This window comes from Chenopodium quinoa, unplaced genomic scaffold, assembly GCF_001683475.1.
Source record: "Chenopodium quinoa cultivar QQ74 unplaced genomic scaffold, ASM168347v1, whole genome shotgun sequence".
In the NCBI taxonomy this organism is placed as follows: domain Eukaryota; kingdom Viridiplantae; phylum Streptophyta; class Magnoliopsida; order Caryophyllales; family Amaranthaceae; genus Chenopodium; species Chenopodium quinoa.
Genome location: NW_018744167.1, coordinates 1,638,976 through 1,657,197, shown reverse-complemented (window position 1 = coordinate 1,657,197; position 18,222 = coordinate 1,638,976). Strand labels below are relative to the sequence as shown.

The following is an 18,222-nucleotide window of genomic DNA, read 5'->3' as shown; positions in this document are numbered from 1 at the left end:
CAACCAGATCTCAAGGCTAGCAAGAACAATTAAGATCATACTGAGTAATACTAAGGGGGCATTTGGTTAGTGTATTTTTTGAATTGGAAACGGAATCAATTAAACCGATACTGTTACCGTATGTTTGGTTTGAAGGCATGGTAACAAACTAACAATTACGGTTACCCCTCATTTGTTACCTCTCAAAAACTTGGAGTAACAAATACCCTTACCCTCCTCTTAACAAATACCCTTTCCATGGTTAAACCAAACAAATGAAAAGGTATAGCTAAATGATTCCTTTCCCCCCTCTTATTTATTTCCTTTCCACTCCGTTTCCGTTTTACGAACCAAACGCCCCCTTAATAGTTTATTAGTATGAAGTGAAAAACATAAGCTAAGATGATAAGTTGTGTTAGTTCATTAAAATAAATTCCGAACCTTAACCTTCTGTATCTCAAACAATCTATTAAATAGAAACCTATTAACCAGCTTTCCTCTCTTCATTACACTTCTAACTTCCAGCACAAAGAATACAACAAACATTTACAAGATGAATGTTTCATCAATACAACAAGTGCGCTATCTAACACTGACTGATGCGGCAAAATGAGAGCATCTTTGGTTTTACAAAGCTCGAGAAGGTCAAAATTTCATGAACTACTCTAATGTCAAAAGGCTCAGCATCCAGCAGTACGTACATTAATCTTCCCAGTGAACAAAGTAACCAATTGCAAGAGGAACATCTAGGTGCTCAGACTGCCTCATTGTTCCTCGCTGAGATCAATAAAGGCACTGATCAGCAAGAAAAAATTTATGCAGATTGTGGGATCCAAGCAACCCCAATGAATAGCTCATGAATCAATCTCAGATTTCTGGACTGAAGGCGCAGCAGTCGCAGTTTCTTGAACAACAACTAAAATCCAATCAGTTAAGCGTGTCAGCATAACAATTTTATGATTTTGAGGGAAGTAGTTGGTGGGAAAGAAAAATGTAAATAAAATTTGAGAACACAAACCTCGAGGTTGGCTGTCAGGTTCAATTGTGTTTTCTGGTGGAGATGGCACATCTTCTTGCTGTACAACTGCATATGTTATCAATACAGCATCAGTGGTATTTCCCTATTAAAACTTTTCTTTATTCCGAGGGGGTAAAGGAGGGAGGGAATGATTGCAAGTTTGGAACTACTCTGAGAGCAAGTTGGAAAGCACAGACCTTGAGCTTGACTCTCAGGACCAATCTGGGTTTCTGGCGGAGAGGACATGACATCTTGCTGTAAAGCTGTTTATTAACAATCTGTCAGCATCCATTTTAATTTTATACCAAGTACAATTTTATAATCGGGGGGTCGGTACTCGGGAAACAATAGTGATTTGGAGTAAAGTGAGAATTATAAACCTTGAGGCTGACTGTCAGGTTCAACCTGGCTTTCTGATGGAGAGGACATGGCTTCCTGCTGCGCTTTCAGCTGCTGCTCTGTAATCCTTAAGTAATCCTCACTAGAATATGCTTTGTTAGACAGAGAACCATCTGCAGGAAAACAAAAGCATGGGAGTCAAACAATGATGAAGTTTCATTTATTTCAACATGAAAAAAACAATTATGATACACATCAAGTCTATCATACAAATATTGATTTGTTCAAGAGGTGGTGATTGCAAAAGTATGGCCCATCTTCTTGATGCAGCTTTCAACAGTTTTCTCATTGTGTCAATCAGCATTCATGCTACATAGCAACAGGAATTGAAAGTGCATAATTTGTAATTCTAGAAAGGTAAATAGAAGAAAGGTTTCTAGTTCTGTTCAAGCAACAAGACTATTGATCATGACTACTGCAGAAGACTATGTTAAGAGAGAGGGAGAAAGAGAGAGAGAGAGAGAGAGAGAGAGAGAGAGGGAAAAGAGAAAAACAAATATATGAATAAGCCCCATTCCTAGCATCATTCTTCGTATGAAGTAATAACATAAGTTCAAGGTCATATTACATCTATCCGACAATGGTAATAGTCTAAGCCCATCAAGTGTTTGGCAGTTTAAGCAGTATAAAGATGGGTAACCATGCAGGTAAACTACTCTGTCTTAAATTAATTACAGAGATGGAAGATGCGTCAAATCTACTCAATTAAGGCGTCTGAGTTCTGACTACAGCTTTATTCATGTATCCAAGAATAAAAATTTAAATTATTTCCTGTGTTCAATGAATCAAAGGTCAGAACAAAGCTAGGAGCCCAGTAGCTTCAGAATATTTAGAGGATGATAAATGAGTGTTCAACCTTTCATTTTGGCTACTTTGTTTGTGGTGGTCAACTGGTCACAAACATTAAGAGGTCAATGTGCTAGCTTATGGCCGAGGTAACAGTAGCATGAAAACTTTTTTTAAGCTTCAAGAACCAGGATGCTTGCTGCTTTAGCTTCAGTTACTGTATAATAAAAAAAACTAATTCTAAAGGCTAAAGCTACCACAAAACAAGCCAGTATACTAACTTGGGTCAGAGAAAGGCACAGTTTGTGACTCCTCTGTGCTGGAAATTGAAGAATTTGGGGTGAAATCTGCTGGGTTTGATTCATATGTGGGTCTTACTTTCCTTGGATCATCATCATCAAGACCAATTTCCCGCTCCAAGGTGCTTTTGAAATCCCTAGAAACATCCTACAACAAGAGATATAATAGATTAATCTACATCACCAAGCAGAAGATAAGAGTCAAAACCTTTAAAATAATTATTTCAAAGGAACCTGAAGCTCTCTAATGGTAGGCTGAAAAGCACGCAGGGTTTTACCCAGATTTCGAGCAACCTGCATTCCATCATAATACATTGTTAGAATCTATAAGAGCAACATTCAAACGAAAAGTAAATGCAGGCATGTAGACATGTAAATAACTTGACAGTAAATTCAAGCACGTAGAAGAAAAAATAACTTAAGGTATTACATTACATTCACCTAACCTCTCTGTCCTGAGTCCTGACATATACATCTGTTATTCCATTTTAGGATAACCACCAAAATGCATACATCTTTCTATGATTTTCACCCTATTAACCCTTTTTAGTGGATATATATAAATACAAACGAGAAGCATATCCATTATCAAGTCCAAAATTTGACTAGTTTCTCAACTTGAGTGTCTTGCACCCCTATACAAAGTAATCGCTGCTTTACCACCTTAATTTATAATTTACAACAGCAGACCTAACACTGCAGACTCTAGCCAAGGGATCTGCAATTCCATTTCTTCATTACACAGGAGTCTATAAGTGAGAGTAATTAAGTTCGATGAGGAATCACAAGGAACACAATTATTACAACTTGGAAAGGTAAAAGAGCTAACACACTCCTTACATAAGTCAAATTGCAGTGGAAAGGCCGGTTGGGGGAAGGAGGGGAAGGGAAAGGGGGAATCATCTGAGGAAGAAACTGCCAAACCAAAGTAAGCCATGCAAACCTAAACCCATGCAAAAAAGTGAGAAGGCCACAGGAACATGTGACAGTGAAACTGAAGGTACCATAACATCATGTTTATTACTATGATAAATCACAAACTATCTTGCACTCACAAGCACTCCCTATACACACACATTAAAGGTCAAATTCGTCAAAGCCAGACTAAATTAATAACTACAGCAGTGGTTCTAGGATTTTTTGCTTATGGGTTTGGAGTCCGTCAAGTCCGAGCCAACCAATTACATTCATCACTAAGGAGCGCTGCAATTATTTTAACCATTTTTAATTTTTTATTGTCTTAAGTACTTTGCAGATGTTTATCTGGATTCTAAACCCCCCACTGAATAATTAGAAATTCAGTAATTCACCATATAATGATATATTTATGTGAATTAAAAGTCAATGCCATCCATTGTACCTACAGTCCTCGTGTTGTTGTTGCAATAAAAAATTGTAAATCTACTTCCAATTCTCCAAGAGTTATATACAACCAATCGTAAATGTCTAGAGCACCATAAGATCAGAGTATTGCCTACTTCATACTGTAGCCCAGCTAAAAAATACTATTTCTATTTCATTTTAGTATCATAACAAAATCTGCCACCGCGTATTCACACAACGTATTACGTCTCTCCAACACCCCGCGATTTGCAGTTCTGTTCTCCAATTCCCAATCAAATATTCATCAGACCTCCCCATATTTTCTGACTAATATCCATCAAAAACATTCTCTTCAACACCCATTTGGGAATTGCGAGTAGTACAAACTATTACCAATATTCCGAAGCTCGTCTACTCTAGCAACTTAATCAATAACAGTAACCACACTACTATTCAATCAGCATAATCAAACTAGCACCCATTATCCCATTTACTATTAAAAGCAACATACTGCATAAAATTCGAAAAATTGAAGAAAGAAACCAGCTAAAAAAGAAGAAGTAACTAACCTCAGCAAGTCCTTTAGGACCAAAAACCAACAAAGCAACAACCCCAATTACCAAAGCTTCAGGAGCTCCGACACCAAACAATGAAGCATAAACAACCTTCCCTCTACATTTAGCTCTCTTTCCTACAACTCAAACCCAATTCCAATTTCAGCAAGTTCATATAAAATCAAGCATACTTACATCCAAAAACAGCATAAAACAGTACAAATTCAATTACCCAGATGAGAAAAAATTACCAATTTTTTGAGGTTTTGCTGAAATTGAGATACCCAAGTGTTTAAGACCATTCCAGGGAGTAAAATTGCACAAACCCATTTGAGAAAGTCGTGAGGAGAGTGAAAAATTGAGGGTTTTGAGGCATGAATTTGTAGAAAAAGAGCAAGAACAAGAAGGGGGAGAATACATGGTAGTTTTACTACTTGCAGAAGAAAAAGAAGATGATGTACAATGAAAAGAAACAGTACAAAGTGCAGAAGAAGTAGCCATAGATTCAGGGTAAATTCTTCTCGGGAAGTTTGAATAATTTGTGGTTCAATTAAAGTTTTGATTTGATTTGATTGTCATGGATTATTGGGTGATGGGTACTGGACATTTGGGTGAAATTGGACAGGAAGAAGAGGGAGGAGAGAGAAAATGTTGAAGAATCATTGATAGTAGATGCTTATGATTTGGGCTGGGTTGAGCATACAATTATACAAAGGCATAAATTGTTCTTGGAAAAGTATGATCCATGAAGTATATATGTTGGGCTTTTAAAATACTGTAAACTCAGATTTAGCCATTTAGCATAAACATAAGTGAAGGATGATTGGGATTTATATTTGGTCGTCGAACTAATACAGTTTTCATCTAACATACTTCCTCAATTTCTGAAAGTTCATATTAAAAGAATTTTATACTTTACATAAAAGAAATAATTAACAATGTAAGATGTTATGGGATTCGTCTCAATGTAATAGAGCTAGACATTAGAGAGTTATTAACAAGACAACAATCACCTTATTAAAACTAATAGAAGTAAAATTTCTAAGAGTTAAAGAGCTCCTATGATCAAACATACGCAAAAGCAAGAATTAGAGAACTTGATACAAACATTAGAAATCAACTAATATAATTCCATATTGTTCACATAATTATGATATAAACATCCAAATAAAAGCCACCGTATAATTAACTTTACACAAATTACGTATATATTACATATTGTGATGCTTAATTTTCCTTATTCGTGATGCATCTCTATTATTACTATCCCTACCTAAAATACTCTAAACTCTTTACTCTCTTAAACTGAAACTAATTTTATCGATGTTAATTAAGGTCATCAATGTTAGCGTGTACGAGTAATTTTTTGTAATCTTGTACATGTAATTTTTCCGTTTTGTATACGCATGCATACATATGATCTGATTACAATATTTTTTTTAATTACGACTTTGTATGATTAACTAAAATACTCTGAATCATATGGATAAAATTACATGCATGCGTATACAAAACGAAAAAATTAAAAAAAAAATGACCACTAGGGGGTGAGAAAACATAAACAATGCGCAAAAAATTTGCAAAAAAGGAGAAAGAGAAGGAAAAAAAAAAAAAAAAAAGTGAAGGACAAGCAAACAACTTTCTCGGTAGGGATGTCAGTGAGACGGGTTAAGTAGGAGACCTGCCCCACTGGGGCGGGGATAAGTCTCGGTTTGGTGGGGATGGGGATAAAAACCATACTCGCCATGGGTGATGGGGCGAGGGTGGATTTTAGGTTGTACCTGCCCCATCCTTGTCCCGCCCCACTTCGTACTCGCCCTATCCCCACCTCATTTCCACATCTATATATATTTAAAAACAAAATTATATACTTTTATACTATTTTATAAAATAATTACGTTAAATAAAATATTAATTATAATACTTTGTAATACACTAATATTATAAACAAAAATGTGTGCAATATTAAGATTTTTTTTTTAATATTTTTTTTATTGTAATCCGTATTAATTATGTAGGATTATGTATTTGTGAGGCGGAGATTAGGTGGGTCTTGGGCGGGGATTAGGTGGGGGTGGATATCCAAGTGGAGGGTGGGGTGGGGATGGTTTTGAAATTGTAACCACCGGGGTGGGAATGGGGATAAATTTTGGACCCACCGCGAAGATGGGGATGAGAAGGCCAACATCCGTCCCATCTCGTCCCATTGACATCCCTATTTCTCAGTGTTTTAATTTCTAGCAGTCTTGTTGAGTTGCTGCTATTGGCAATTATTGCCATGCATGCACCTAAATCACGTATTGCCGTATGCTTCCCTCCACAAACATAAGTTTCTCTTTGTTATTTACTTTTTTACTTGTACGAGTAGCTCAAACTTGTTCCAATCCTTCTCCACCTTGGACCCAACCTTGCTTGTCCCACCCATAAAACCCATGCATGCATGCATCTTTATGCCGGCCTTGTACTAACCAGCCATGTAACCGATGTAGCTAGCTTGACCCGACTTTTTAAAAGCCAATTTATCATTATAGAATATTGACAGTATACAACCAAGAAAATTAAATAGCTACATATGGCCCAATCTTAATTATTCTCGTTCTGAAAACAGTACCCATAATAACTTAGATAAGAGCAATCTAATGACTAACATGATAGCAACTTATTCTGATATCATTTATCACTAGGCTTAGCTTAACACCTCTAATGAAAGCTCCAGCTAGTGAAATATCCCACCATCTATCCCATCTTAGTGGGTATGTATGCCCTCCAATTTAATGGACCCTTTCTTTTTTGGCTAACATGATAGCAACTTATTCTGATTTTTTTTTTTATTAGTCACCATATAAAATAAATAATAATTAATATTTATAATATGGAGTAGTATAAATATATCATCATATCTTTCTTTTTTGCTTTCTTAAAGGTTTCTTTTTATTACGTGGGGGTGGATTTATCTACCAAAGTGGTTAATCATCGATTTTTGGAAGTTTGGAAGTACCCCTTACCCCACCCTTAGGTTAGCTCTACTGTTTGATTCTCCTTGGTGAATTAATAATTGACTTTTCTATATATATATTTTTTTAATGTTTGATTGTACCCTATTATTTTGATCAACTATTTTATTTAACAACGAACAAATAACTATAACATCAGTTGTGGCATTGTAAAGTAAGATGATATATATTGTGAACATTTGACTCATATTGTCTCGTATATCTACTTGTGGAAATCTTACTACATGTACAATTGTTAAAAAAATTAAATGTCTTTAATCAAATTACGTTATCATCCATATATATGCATGTCAAATTATGGACCATGATATAGATCGGACGTAATCGTTTTGTAATGTCATCACACATTAGTTTGTTATGAAATGTAATCGGTGTGAAGTAGCGAACCATAATAAACCTATAGTATTCTATTCATCCACATATCAATCAATCATTTCAAACATCATTGAACTATGTGCGAAGAAAGTAGACAGCTTTGTAATTTTCTTTCACAAAGTTTATGTTAACTTTGTGTCAAAAATCACACAAATTTTTGGGAAAACTTTCCTAAAACAAGTCAAGCTTTAGAAGGGTAAAAAGTAACCCTCGTACAATGCAAGAGTGAAAAGTCGAAGTAAAAAATAAGGAGCAAAAGTTGGGATTTGTTAAACATCGCCCGCAAATCTCCACATAAAGCCCACAAATTAGACATGGTTTGACAATTTTGCCCATTTCTAAAATCGTACCCAAAGTGAACAAATCTCGATCTAACAAATGTGGAGTCGTACTGGGTTGCCCAGGGAGGCCAAAGAGGCGAGGGTCGCCGGAGATACGTCGTCTTCGACGAAAAACGAGGTGGCGCCTAGTTTGGACGTCGGAACCATGGCAAGGACGTCCAGGCAAGGCGCCACAACCAGTGCACTGGCGTCCAGGCCAGACGCCACAACCAGTGCACTGGCGTCTAGCCCAAGCGCCTCAACCAGTGCACTGGTGGTGGCGCCTCAACCAGTGCACTGGCGTCCAGGCCAGGCGCCACCACCAGTGCACTGGCGTCTGGTTTGGACGCCGCCCTTACTTTTTAATTTTTTTATTTTTTTTTGCCTTTTTTTTTATTTTTTAAAATTATGTTTATTAAATTTATGTTTTGATTTAGGATGTGGAAATTTATGTTTTTTATTTGATTTTATAAAAAATATATATACTAGACTTATAAAAAATAACACATAAAATTAATAATAATTAAAAGAAAAAATCAAACACATTAAAAAAAAAATAGAAAATTTTTCTGATTTTCCAAAAAAAAAAAAAAAAAAAAAAAAAATTAAAAAATAAATAAATTAAGGCAGCTGGGGCGCCTGGCCAGGACGGCCCGTGGCTGGTGGTGGCGCCAGGTCCGGCAGCCACGTCCACCGGCCTGGCGTCTGGGCAGGACGCCCAGCCACAGTGACTTGGGTATTTTTTGAAGAACCCTAATTTCATTACAGCTCTACCAATCATTCAGATGGGTCAGGTGTACTTTCAAACAAGAACAAACGTGGTTCCAATCTCTCTTTTACTGATTTCCTGAATCGCAAGTTACATACTACTTCTGTGCTTCCTTTTGATAAGGTAATTTTAGCCAATTTCAATTTTTATTTTCTTCAATTATTTTATTTTTTAATTTGTGGGCAATTATTTGTTTTTTTAACTACTAAAACCCTAGAGATTTTTCTTATTTTGGAACTTATTTTGGGAAATGTTAGAGTAGAGTGGTGTTTTGAATTTGCAAGATTGTAAAATGGAATATAAAAGAAGAGAAGGTTTTGGTATTCATTTCGGAATACCTCGGTTTTGATTTAGTTGTCATATTGATGTTTCAAATAATTCTATAATGTGACAATTAATTTAGGACAACAGGAGTATGTACGGGCTATAAGCCTATAATTCAACTTCTTATTGGTTAATTAGATGGTTTGATTATGTACTTAGTATTTGTTTGCTAGTTCATTTATAATTTGTATCCTTTTATGGTGATAATATGGTTTAGAGAGAAACTGTTCAGTCAAGGGTATAAGGATGAGACGATTTTGGAAAAGTACTGTCTTTCTTAGTAGTGGGCTAGAAGGTTGCAAGAGAGAACATGTTAGCTACCCTCGAGCATTTGTAAAGGAAACATGTTCCGATGCTAAGGTAAATTATAAGAACGATAAGGATAGATGTACCATAGATATGGATGTCAAAAAGTATATGAACATGTATCTGGAGGAGGTTTTCTTGACAACAGGTGATACTGGGATCCTTAATGTCTAAATTCACCTTTCTTTAAGGTACGGGTTAGATACTAAGTAGTATGAGGGTCGTCAAGCCCCCATTTAAGAATCCATACAGAAACTATTATCTTTGAACAAGTGTAACTGTTTTTATATTTGTATAGATGGAGCAAAAATTGCATAAAAGTTTTAAATTTTTCTCCTTATGCAAATAGATGAACATTGAACTGGATTTATGTCTTTTCATGGTTGGATATGAGTTCCTCTCACAATTTCACCCAATATGGAGTATTATGGCTGTTGTCAACTATTCTTTTTTAGAATTTGTTCAGCTATTAGAGGATTTTTACTGCGTATTCACTGATGTAATTAAGGATGACAAAACATTCTCCATGATCAAGAAGGAGAGTGTTCCTTTGGCAGGGAACCGAAATCCCAGAAGCGAATCCATTTTAAGAGATTGTGGGGGACCTCGTGATGAAAAGGGGCATGTGATTGAAGATTCTATGTTTAAGCTGTTCAATGATTCAGGAGGGAAAGTCAGAAAGAGGTCCTCTGAATGCATAACTGGTTAGTGTAAGCTTTTGATGCAGTCTCAAAGTTATGGTATACATTTGTTTTTGTACATTGAATTGTCAAATGCGGATTGCATAACAACTTATTCAACCATTACTTAATGTACGCAAAATTGCCTTCAAGCTTATCCCGGTTCTTCATGTTTATGTTAGGAAAATGCCTTCTGTTTTCATGTTTAATAATTAGTCGTCTAGCAAATATGTGTACATGAGTGTGATAGTAAATTTGCAGATTTACAAGGTGTAGCAACACAGAGGGTATACAGTTTGCTTCAGATTTTCTGATCTGCAGCTAAAATCTCCATAATGTTAATAAGGATGCACAACAATGCTCTTGAAAATTAGAAGGTAATAAAATGAGTAGAGGGCCTACGCAGACTTAGCCACTTAGGTTCTGTTTTCCTCAACTTTTTAAAAAACTTCAGTAAAATTAAGTTAATAAAAATTCCCTATAAAAAAGGTAAAAGCTTAGCATATATAAGAAAAGTTTAGCAAATAATTAGTCTATTAAGCTTCCTCTGTGGTAGCCTGTAGGATCTTCCGCCACTTACCATTCACCAATCTCTCTGCCATTTCCAAATTCTTCTTGAAAAGGTTGTAGGCTTTCACTTTCACGCAGTTGTTGATGTGCCATGTGCACAATAAGTGGTTCGATTCGGGAAACAGCTCTGCTATGGGGGCAAAGAGACCTCCCTCACACTCGCTGACGATGGCTGCTGGATGAACATTAGGCCCGATGTAGTTTCTCAGCTTCTCCAACACCCAATAATAACTTGGAGTTGTCTCATCCCTGATGATTGCATGACCAATCAGAAAGTTCTGGTTCGTTGGAGCCATCCCAACCATCTCAACCAGTGGGAACTTGTACTTGTTTGTCTTGTACGTTGAGTCGATCAAAATCACAAATGGCCAAGACTTGATCATATCAGCACAATCAGGATGCACAAGGAAAAGATGAGTCACCTCCGCTGTATCTTCATCAGAATCAAACCAGAACAGGTAACCACGTGATTGTGCCTGGTGTAGCAGCTGCTGTATAGGGTTCCTTCCCTCTGACCGTTCAAACCTAAGTTGCTGTCTGACGTTGTAGATGTGTCTTCGGTTTGGATGGTCTTCTGGAAATTTCTCTAACACAGATGCTAATATTTTAGCAGGCTTCACTTGAGCATCACTCATTTCTTTTACAACTAGTTTCGCAGCAGGACTTAAGCCGCTCAGTTGTCGATGACCCTCTTCATATACTATCATCTCATGGTTGTGATACCCCCATTTAGAGTAACCAATCACTTCCCAACCGTCACGACTCCGTAGTTGTCGAACCTTTACTCTGAACTCACACCCACAACCTTTCCGCTTTGTATCAAACCGAGTGGCTGTACGAAAATCTCTTTCTTCTCTTTTGCGATAACGGTCACATCTCAAAATGCGATCCATTCTACCATCCCGTTGAGATTTATGAGTTACTACTACCAAGCAAAATCCAGCTGCAATTGCAACCTCTTTTGCCCAATCAATCGCCTGTTGAGCTTCTTCGAATGGACCATCATGTCCAAATATCCCACTGTAATCATTTCCGTCTCCACCATATTCCTGCATCAATTATATATTACAATAAATACATTTAACGGATAATACATTTAATTTCTATATTTACACAGAATTAACACAAAAAAAAAACATAATTATATATAATCAAACTTAATTTTTATAAAAACCCAATTCGAATTTTCAAACTAAATTTAAAAATATACCATTTCGAATTTTCAAATTTAATTTTAAAAAAACCTATTTCGAATTTTCAAATTTAATTTAAAAAAAACCCATTTCGAATTTTTTTAAAAAATCATTTTTGATTTTTTTTTTACAAAAAAAATTAAATAAAAAACAACAACAAAATCAAAAAAGAAAAAAAAAAATTAATTATTAAAGGTGGCGTCTGCCAGGGCTGCCACAGCCACTGGACTGGCGCCTGGCAGGGCCGCCTCACCCAGTGGAGTGGCGTCTGCCCAGGACGCCAGTCTGGTGGTCTGGGCGTCTGGGCTGGACGCCACTCTGGTGGTTCTGGCGTCTGGCTTGGACGTCCAGGCTACGGTTTGGGCGTCCACCCTAGGCGCCGGAGCCACTCCGACGGTAAACCGTGAATTTTAACGGTGACTTACCTCGTTTTCCGTCGACGACGACGTACCTCCGGCGTCCCCCGCATCTTCGGCCTGCCCTCCGGTCTCCCCCGGCGAGCCAGTACGGCTCCACATTTTTTACACCGAGATTATTTCAATTTTAGAAAAAGGGCATAATGGTCAAACCATATCATATTTGTGGGCTTTATATGGTAAATTGCGGGCGATGTTTAGCGTTTCACCAAAAGTTGGAGCATGTTGGGATATCATTATCATGTTTTATGGAGAGGATAATGAGGAGATGGGACTAAAAAAAGTAGTATTAAAAATAATAATAATTAATTTTTTTTTTTTTAAAAAGGTGATGTGTACAGTGTCATTATCTTTCTAGGTTCACTAAAAATTTAGCAAACAAGTGGAGTTAGAAGCACACGTGCATGATTCCACCACCTAAAAGGCCTCACATACCATACTGCGTGCTATTTACACCCTTTACAAGTAAGGCCCTAGCTATGGAACTAATTTATTAAATATTCTTTACTTAATCCCTACAATATGAGCTTAATTAAATTAAATATAAAATATATTGAGCAAATAAAGGGAGGAAAAGGAAAGGCACTATTATGTCTAGATCAAGACCTTTCTAATTTATTTATTCTCACACGCCCATTCTTGTAGTAATTATGAGAAAAATACCCATTTTTGTAATAATTACAAGAAAAGTATTATTATATTACTTCACAACATTCAAATTGTTACCAATTAGATCATGGACATGTGTGCACGATGCTCATCATGCATTAAAGGAACACAAGATCATGTATTAATGAGCGTGATATACTGATATTGTGAATAAAAAAAAAACATATATATGTACATTCGACAATTTGACCTTCAAGTTTGTCAATGCATGTAATTGTGTACCTTTGACTATTGATATTACTAATTTTCAAACAATTTTTTAGACAATATAATCTAATTGCATGTATTTTTTTTTTTTTTTACGATTTCTATATGACATCTTTTCTTCCATACATGCATATGGAGATAATATCTGAAATGAAATAAAAATCTCTTACTACTACTCCGATCCGTACTATTTCATACTCAATTTCGATAGTTATTTAATAATCCAGCGTGATCTATAGAAAAAGTTGTACACCAGAAAAAGACCTAAACGTACCATCATATACCCTACTCCATTCCTTGGGCCAAGATAAGAAGAAGAAAAAAGAAAGTGTCGTACCATCCAACATAAATGTAAGCAATAAAATTGAATGTGGTAGAATGATGCAGATGATCAGATGAGATAATTGTGAAAATGAGGTAATGAATGAAGGTCCCTGCAGTCACGTGCCTCCCGCCGTTATAAAAAATCACAGCAAATCACGAGTTTCTTGCAATAATATTGCATCAGATCAGATCAGTCTGCTGCTATGTTGGGCTCAGTTCAGAACGTTCCGTTGCTAATTTAAGGTTCCCTTTTTGCAGTTATAGTGTTATACTACTAGTAGTAGTGTCTACTAGGCTGTATTATAATTATTGTTCTGTTCTTCTCCTTTTATCTTTCTTGCCATATATAGCCCGCTGACAAAACGGTTTCTATTCTAGTGTCCCTCTGCTTGTAGGGTTGTTTTTCCCTTCTACTCCCCGTTTGGATACACTTGTCACGTTACTTACTGTTTTATCTGTATAATCTACTACGTACGTGAAATTGATTTTAAATCGAATAAAAATCTGAAGAGTAGATAATGTGTCATTAACATGAACGTAACATTGGCTCTTAAGTGAGTTTATATGGATTTTGTCTGAATTTATCTCAACACGTATCATGTAAAAATATCGTCCTTACATGAACTTAATTAACTTTATTTACCATTATCTAAATTGTAACTATTCCGAAACGAAGATCTTGTCATATCAGATGGGCTCATTGAGGTGTCAAAAACCAACTCGATTCGAAAAAACTAAATTTTGATTTCACTTGTCTGGACACAATAATTTAGCATGACTAACATTTAAAAAAGAGCCAACCCGACCCAATTTTACTGAATCCGACCCGAACATCCGAATTGACACCTCTCATAGTGCTAAGGGGCATAATAGTAATTGAAAGACATACTTCCGAACAATCCGTTATCTCGCACACGGAACCAAAGCAGAAGAGAATAACAGGCACAACAAGCAGCTCATATAAATAAATATATCCATGTAATTAAATATTTCCCGAATAAAATTACATCTATACATTGTACGCTTCCCCTTTTTAATAAGTCACGAATCATTTCATTTCATTTCATTTTACTCTCAATTTCTCTATTACTCCAACTAGAGAGAGAAAAAATATATCATAGAGATTATTCCGAATTATGAATGCTTTCTTAGTAATTTTTGAGACGCTTTTACTTTGATCTCCTTGTTTTCTGCTCAAATTTCGCGAATTTATTCCAGAAATTTAGTGCTTTTTTTCGTGATCGCCGGTGGTTGAATTATTCCTGGTTTTTAGATCTTGAATTCCTGATTATTTTTGGCGCTATTACAGAATTTCAAGTGTTTTTTCCGGTTTCCTTCTGGAAAAATTAAGCTGTTTTCCGGTTAATTAGTGGTTTTCCGATGATATGATGGCGAGAGTTAATAATAGCGTGGATACTGTAAACGCCGCCGCCGCGGCGATCGTCTCCGCTGAGAGCCGTGTACAACCTGGTTCACTTCAGGTAGTTGTTCATAGACTCATACTTTTAATTTTGGAATTATTATTTATTTTATTTTATTTTTTTAGTTGAGAATTTTGCTAAATATATGTGATTTCATGGATAATATTAAATGTTAAATATAAGCAAAATTTTGTTGATAAATTAGCGATTTACCATTGGTTTGGTTTGAAATTTTGCGCAAAAAAGTTGAATTAAGGTATTATGGAGTATTCTAGAAGTTGATGTCTTGGTACCTTTTGGTAATTATCAGGGTTGAATTAAGTATGATTAGCTACTTTTTAAGGTTTAATCTACTTTGTTAGTTAACTAGCTTTTCTGTTAGTGAAAAAGGTGTAAATTTCATTTTCATTGCGAAATTATGCTGCTTTTGAATTTGTTGAATTTCATGAAAAAGGGGTTGGGGTGTGGGGAACTTGGGGTTAAAAGTAAGATAATTATAAGTTACCTCGGGAAAGGTACCGATGTTATATGAATTTTGGAAAAATCTTCATTTACCCGGTGGATAATCTACCCACATGAAATAGATACAGAATGAACGTGAAATCGTATTTCGTTGAGTTATGATAAGGTGGGTAGATGTCAAAATGTGAAATAAAATAGGAACTGTGGACTTTTTTTGATTGGTTTATTAATTATATATGAGAAAGCTAGCTTGTTTTGGAATATGATGAGCTATATTGTTTGTGAGATGGGTTATGCATATCATGCACATGAGCTGTGCAAGCTGGAAGTCCAGCAACTATGAAATTTCAGGATGACTGGTAGGAAGCAAGGATATTTTAAAGAAATGTAGTATTTCTACTAGCCTTTGAGTGGAAGTTGCAAAGACCATAATTGATTTTACCTGGAGTTAAAGTATTTTGATCAAAGTTTAATGTGATTGGCATGCTGGAATATTTGACTGGCAGTCTTAGCGAACTAGGCAATTCCTGGTGACATATGTTGTAGTATAGGAGAATGATTTTGCTTGCGAGACTGAAGGACAGTAGGCAGGATCTTTTTGTTTTCCTGGAGGAAAGGTTGAACTAAGACATCTCAAAGTAAGTTTCTGAATTCTGAGAGTCTTATTCTCGGTTAGCAGAACCAGGGCATTCTTTGCTAGATCATCTTTCGCTCTGTCACTTGATTTTTGAAGCATTTATAGAAAATTTAGACACTTGGATGATGCATAGAAGCTATGGTTGCAATACATGAACATTGGATAATTATTTTTAACAGTGTTATTTGCTGAGTATGGGATGAGTGTCTGGGGTTTATGCGAAGGTTTTGCTGAACATGGTGTTTCTGTCTAACAGGTCTTGTCGGTTATTGATAATGCAAACATATGGATCTAATGAAGATGATTATTTCACTTAAGAATTTTCTCTTAATTTTGTTGATGTATCAATAGTTAATTTCACCCTTTTGTTCAATATGTCTAAGTTAGAAAAATGGTAAAGCTACAATGCATTTATTTTCATGATCTTGATAACTGGAGTTAGAATAATCCCCTTCTAATGATAACAAGTTGATCCTCATTCACAGTGCTTGGATTTGTTGTTAGCTCATATATCTTCCACATTTGATGCACAGCATGTACTATAGAAGTCTAATAACAATCTTGGTTAATTATTACAGAAGAGAAGATGGGGAAGCTGTTGGAATCTTTATTGGTGCTTTGGGTCTCTTAAAACCAGCAAGAGGATAAGCCATGCTGCCCTTGTCCCAGAGCCCACTGTTACTGAGAGTACAGAGGCCATTACCGACAACCCAAACCCTTCAACCTCCATAGTATTTCCATTTATTGCGCCCCCATCCTCTCCAACTTCTTTTCTGCAATCAGATCCACCAACTGCAACTCACTCACCTGGTGGATTGCTTACCGTAACTCCCCTTTCTGCTAATGCCTTTTCCTGTACTGGGAATGCTCATATGTTCACCATTGGTCCCTATGCCCATGAGACTCAACTAGTCTCACCCCCTGTATTTTCTGCTTTTACTTCTGAGCCATCCACTGCTGCTGTGACTCCCCCTCCTGAACCTGTGCAGTTTACCACTCCATCATCACCTGAAGTTCCATTTGCCCAATTGCTTACTTCATCACTCAAGCGTTCAAGGAGGAACTGTGGGACTAATCACAAACTTGCACTATCCTGCTATGAAGTTCATCATCTCATATCTCCTGGCTCAGCAAATTCAGCATCTGGCACATCTTCTCCTTATTTTGATAGGCGTCCAATGCTTGAGTTCCGAATGGTAGATGCTTCCAAGTTGTTCGACTCAAAGAGTTTTTCTACTCGTAAATGGGGCTCAAGACTGGGATCGGGTTCTCTTACTCCAGATGGTGCAGGATTTGCACCCTATGATGGTCTACTTCTGGAAAATCAAATCTCAGAGGTGGCATCGCTTGCTAACTCAGAAACTGGATCCCCGATTGCCGAGGCTCTCATTGATCACAGAGTTTCCTTTGAGCTTTGCCGGGAAGATGTTTCGATATATTTTGAAAAGAAAGTGACGGAGGGTCAGCATAAAACAAGGGACCAATACACAAGAATTAATGAAGCCTCCCACAAAGTTGAAAATTGTTGTCTGTGTTCTCATGAGGTCTTAAGCGAAACCCATGAGTCAACTTCAGATGTAACAAAAGATTGTCAACACAGGAAATCCTCTCTTTCTCTTGGATCAGTTAAAGAATTCAATTTCGACAGTAGCAACAGAGAAATCACTGGTAATTCAAATCTTAGCTCGGAATGGTGGGCTGATGAGAATGTTGGGAAGGAAGTTGGGGCTCAAAACAATTGGTCTTTCTTTCCATTGCTTCAGCCAGGAGTCAGTTGACATTCTCTCACCGGAATGCATGGGCGCATGGCTTGTAACCTTTCTGGTTAGCGCTGAATATATAATCCCGGACAGTCGAGCAACAGAAACGAATCAAGTCAAATGTTTATACAAAGATACGTTCTTTTGCAGCCTGACAAATGCTGATAATGGTGCGCCGATCAATCAATCTGTGGATGATGCATTTGCACAATGTTTCTGGGCATGAGAAATAGGTTGGTGCTCTTTTGGTATTACAATTACTTCCTATTCTACTTTGTATCACTTATCCCGATGCCATACATAAAATAGGGTTTTGTTATTAGCATGACTTCATAAATGAATGTATTTTTATCATTCAGTGAGAATGATCATAACTTTAATCAATCCAATTACATAGCTACTGCTAAAATTCTACCA

At 36.5% G+C, this 18,222-nt stretch overlaps 2 protein-coding genes across 2 annotated transcripts; one reads left to right on the top strand and one right to left on the bottom strand.

Moving 5' to 3' along the window:
- Window positions 1-377: 377 nt before the first annotated feature.
- Window positions 378-5,049, bottom strand: LOC110693838 (sec-independent protein translocase protein TATB, chloroplastic-like). The gene is made up of 8 exons (XM_021870997.1): window positions 4,610-5,049; window positions 4,374-4,495; window positions 2,716-2,775; window positions 2,464-2,629; window positions 1,378-1,509; window positions 1,195-1,260; window positions 998-1,063; window positions 378-895 (listed from the first exon to the last, which is right to left on the bottom strand). Exons 1-8 carry the CDS (start codon window positions 4,857-4,859, stop codon window positions 834-836), a joined length of 924 nt encoding a protein of 307 aa, XP_021726689.1. The 5' UTR covers window positions 4,860-5,049; the 3' UTR covers window positions 378-833.
- Window positions 5,050-14,501: 9,452 nt separating this feature from the next.
- LOC110693837 lies at window positions 14,502-18,222 on the top strand. Its single transcript, XM_021870996.1, has 2 exons — window positions 14,502-15,006; window positions 16,624-18,222. The coding sequence occupies exons 1-2, from the start codon at window positions 14,911-14,913 to the stop codon at window positions 17,821-17,823; spliced, it is 1,296 nt and encodes a 431-aa protein (XP_021726688.1). The 5' UTR covers window positions 14,502-14,910; the 3' UTR covers window positions 17,824-18,222.

Excerpts from the sequence above, each read along its gene's own strand:
- LOC110693838 (XM_021870997.1), bottom strand. The coding sequence starts at position 4,859 with ATGGCTACTTCTTCTGCACTTTGTACTGTTTCTTTTCATTGTACATCA. Across the intron at positions 1,510-2,463 it reads TGTGCCTTTCTCTGACCCAA|ATGGTTCTCTGTCTAACAAA; the intron begins GTTAGTATACTG and ends GTTTTCCTGCAG. Across the intron at positions 896-997 it reads ACCTGACAGCCAACCTCGAG|TTGTTGTTCAAGAAACTGCG; the intron begins GTTTGTGTTCTC and ends ATTGGATTTTAG.
- LOC110693837 (XM_021870996.1), top strand. The coding sequence starts at position 14,911 with ATGATGGCGAGAGTTAATAATAGCGTGGATACTGTAAACGCCGCCGCC. Across the intron at positions 15,007-16,623 it reads TACAACCTGGTTCACTTCAG|AAGAGAAGATGGGGAAGCTG; the intron begins GTAGTTGTTCAT and ends TAATTATTACAG.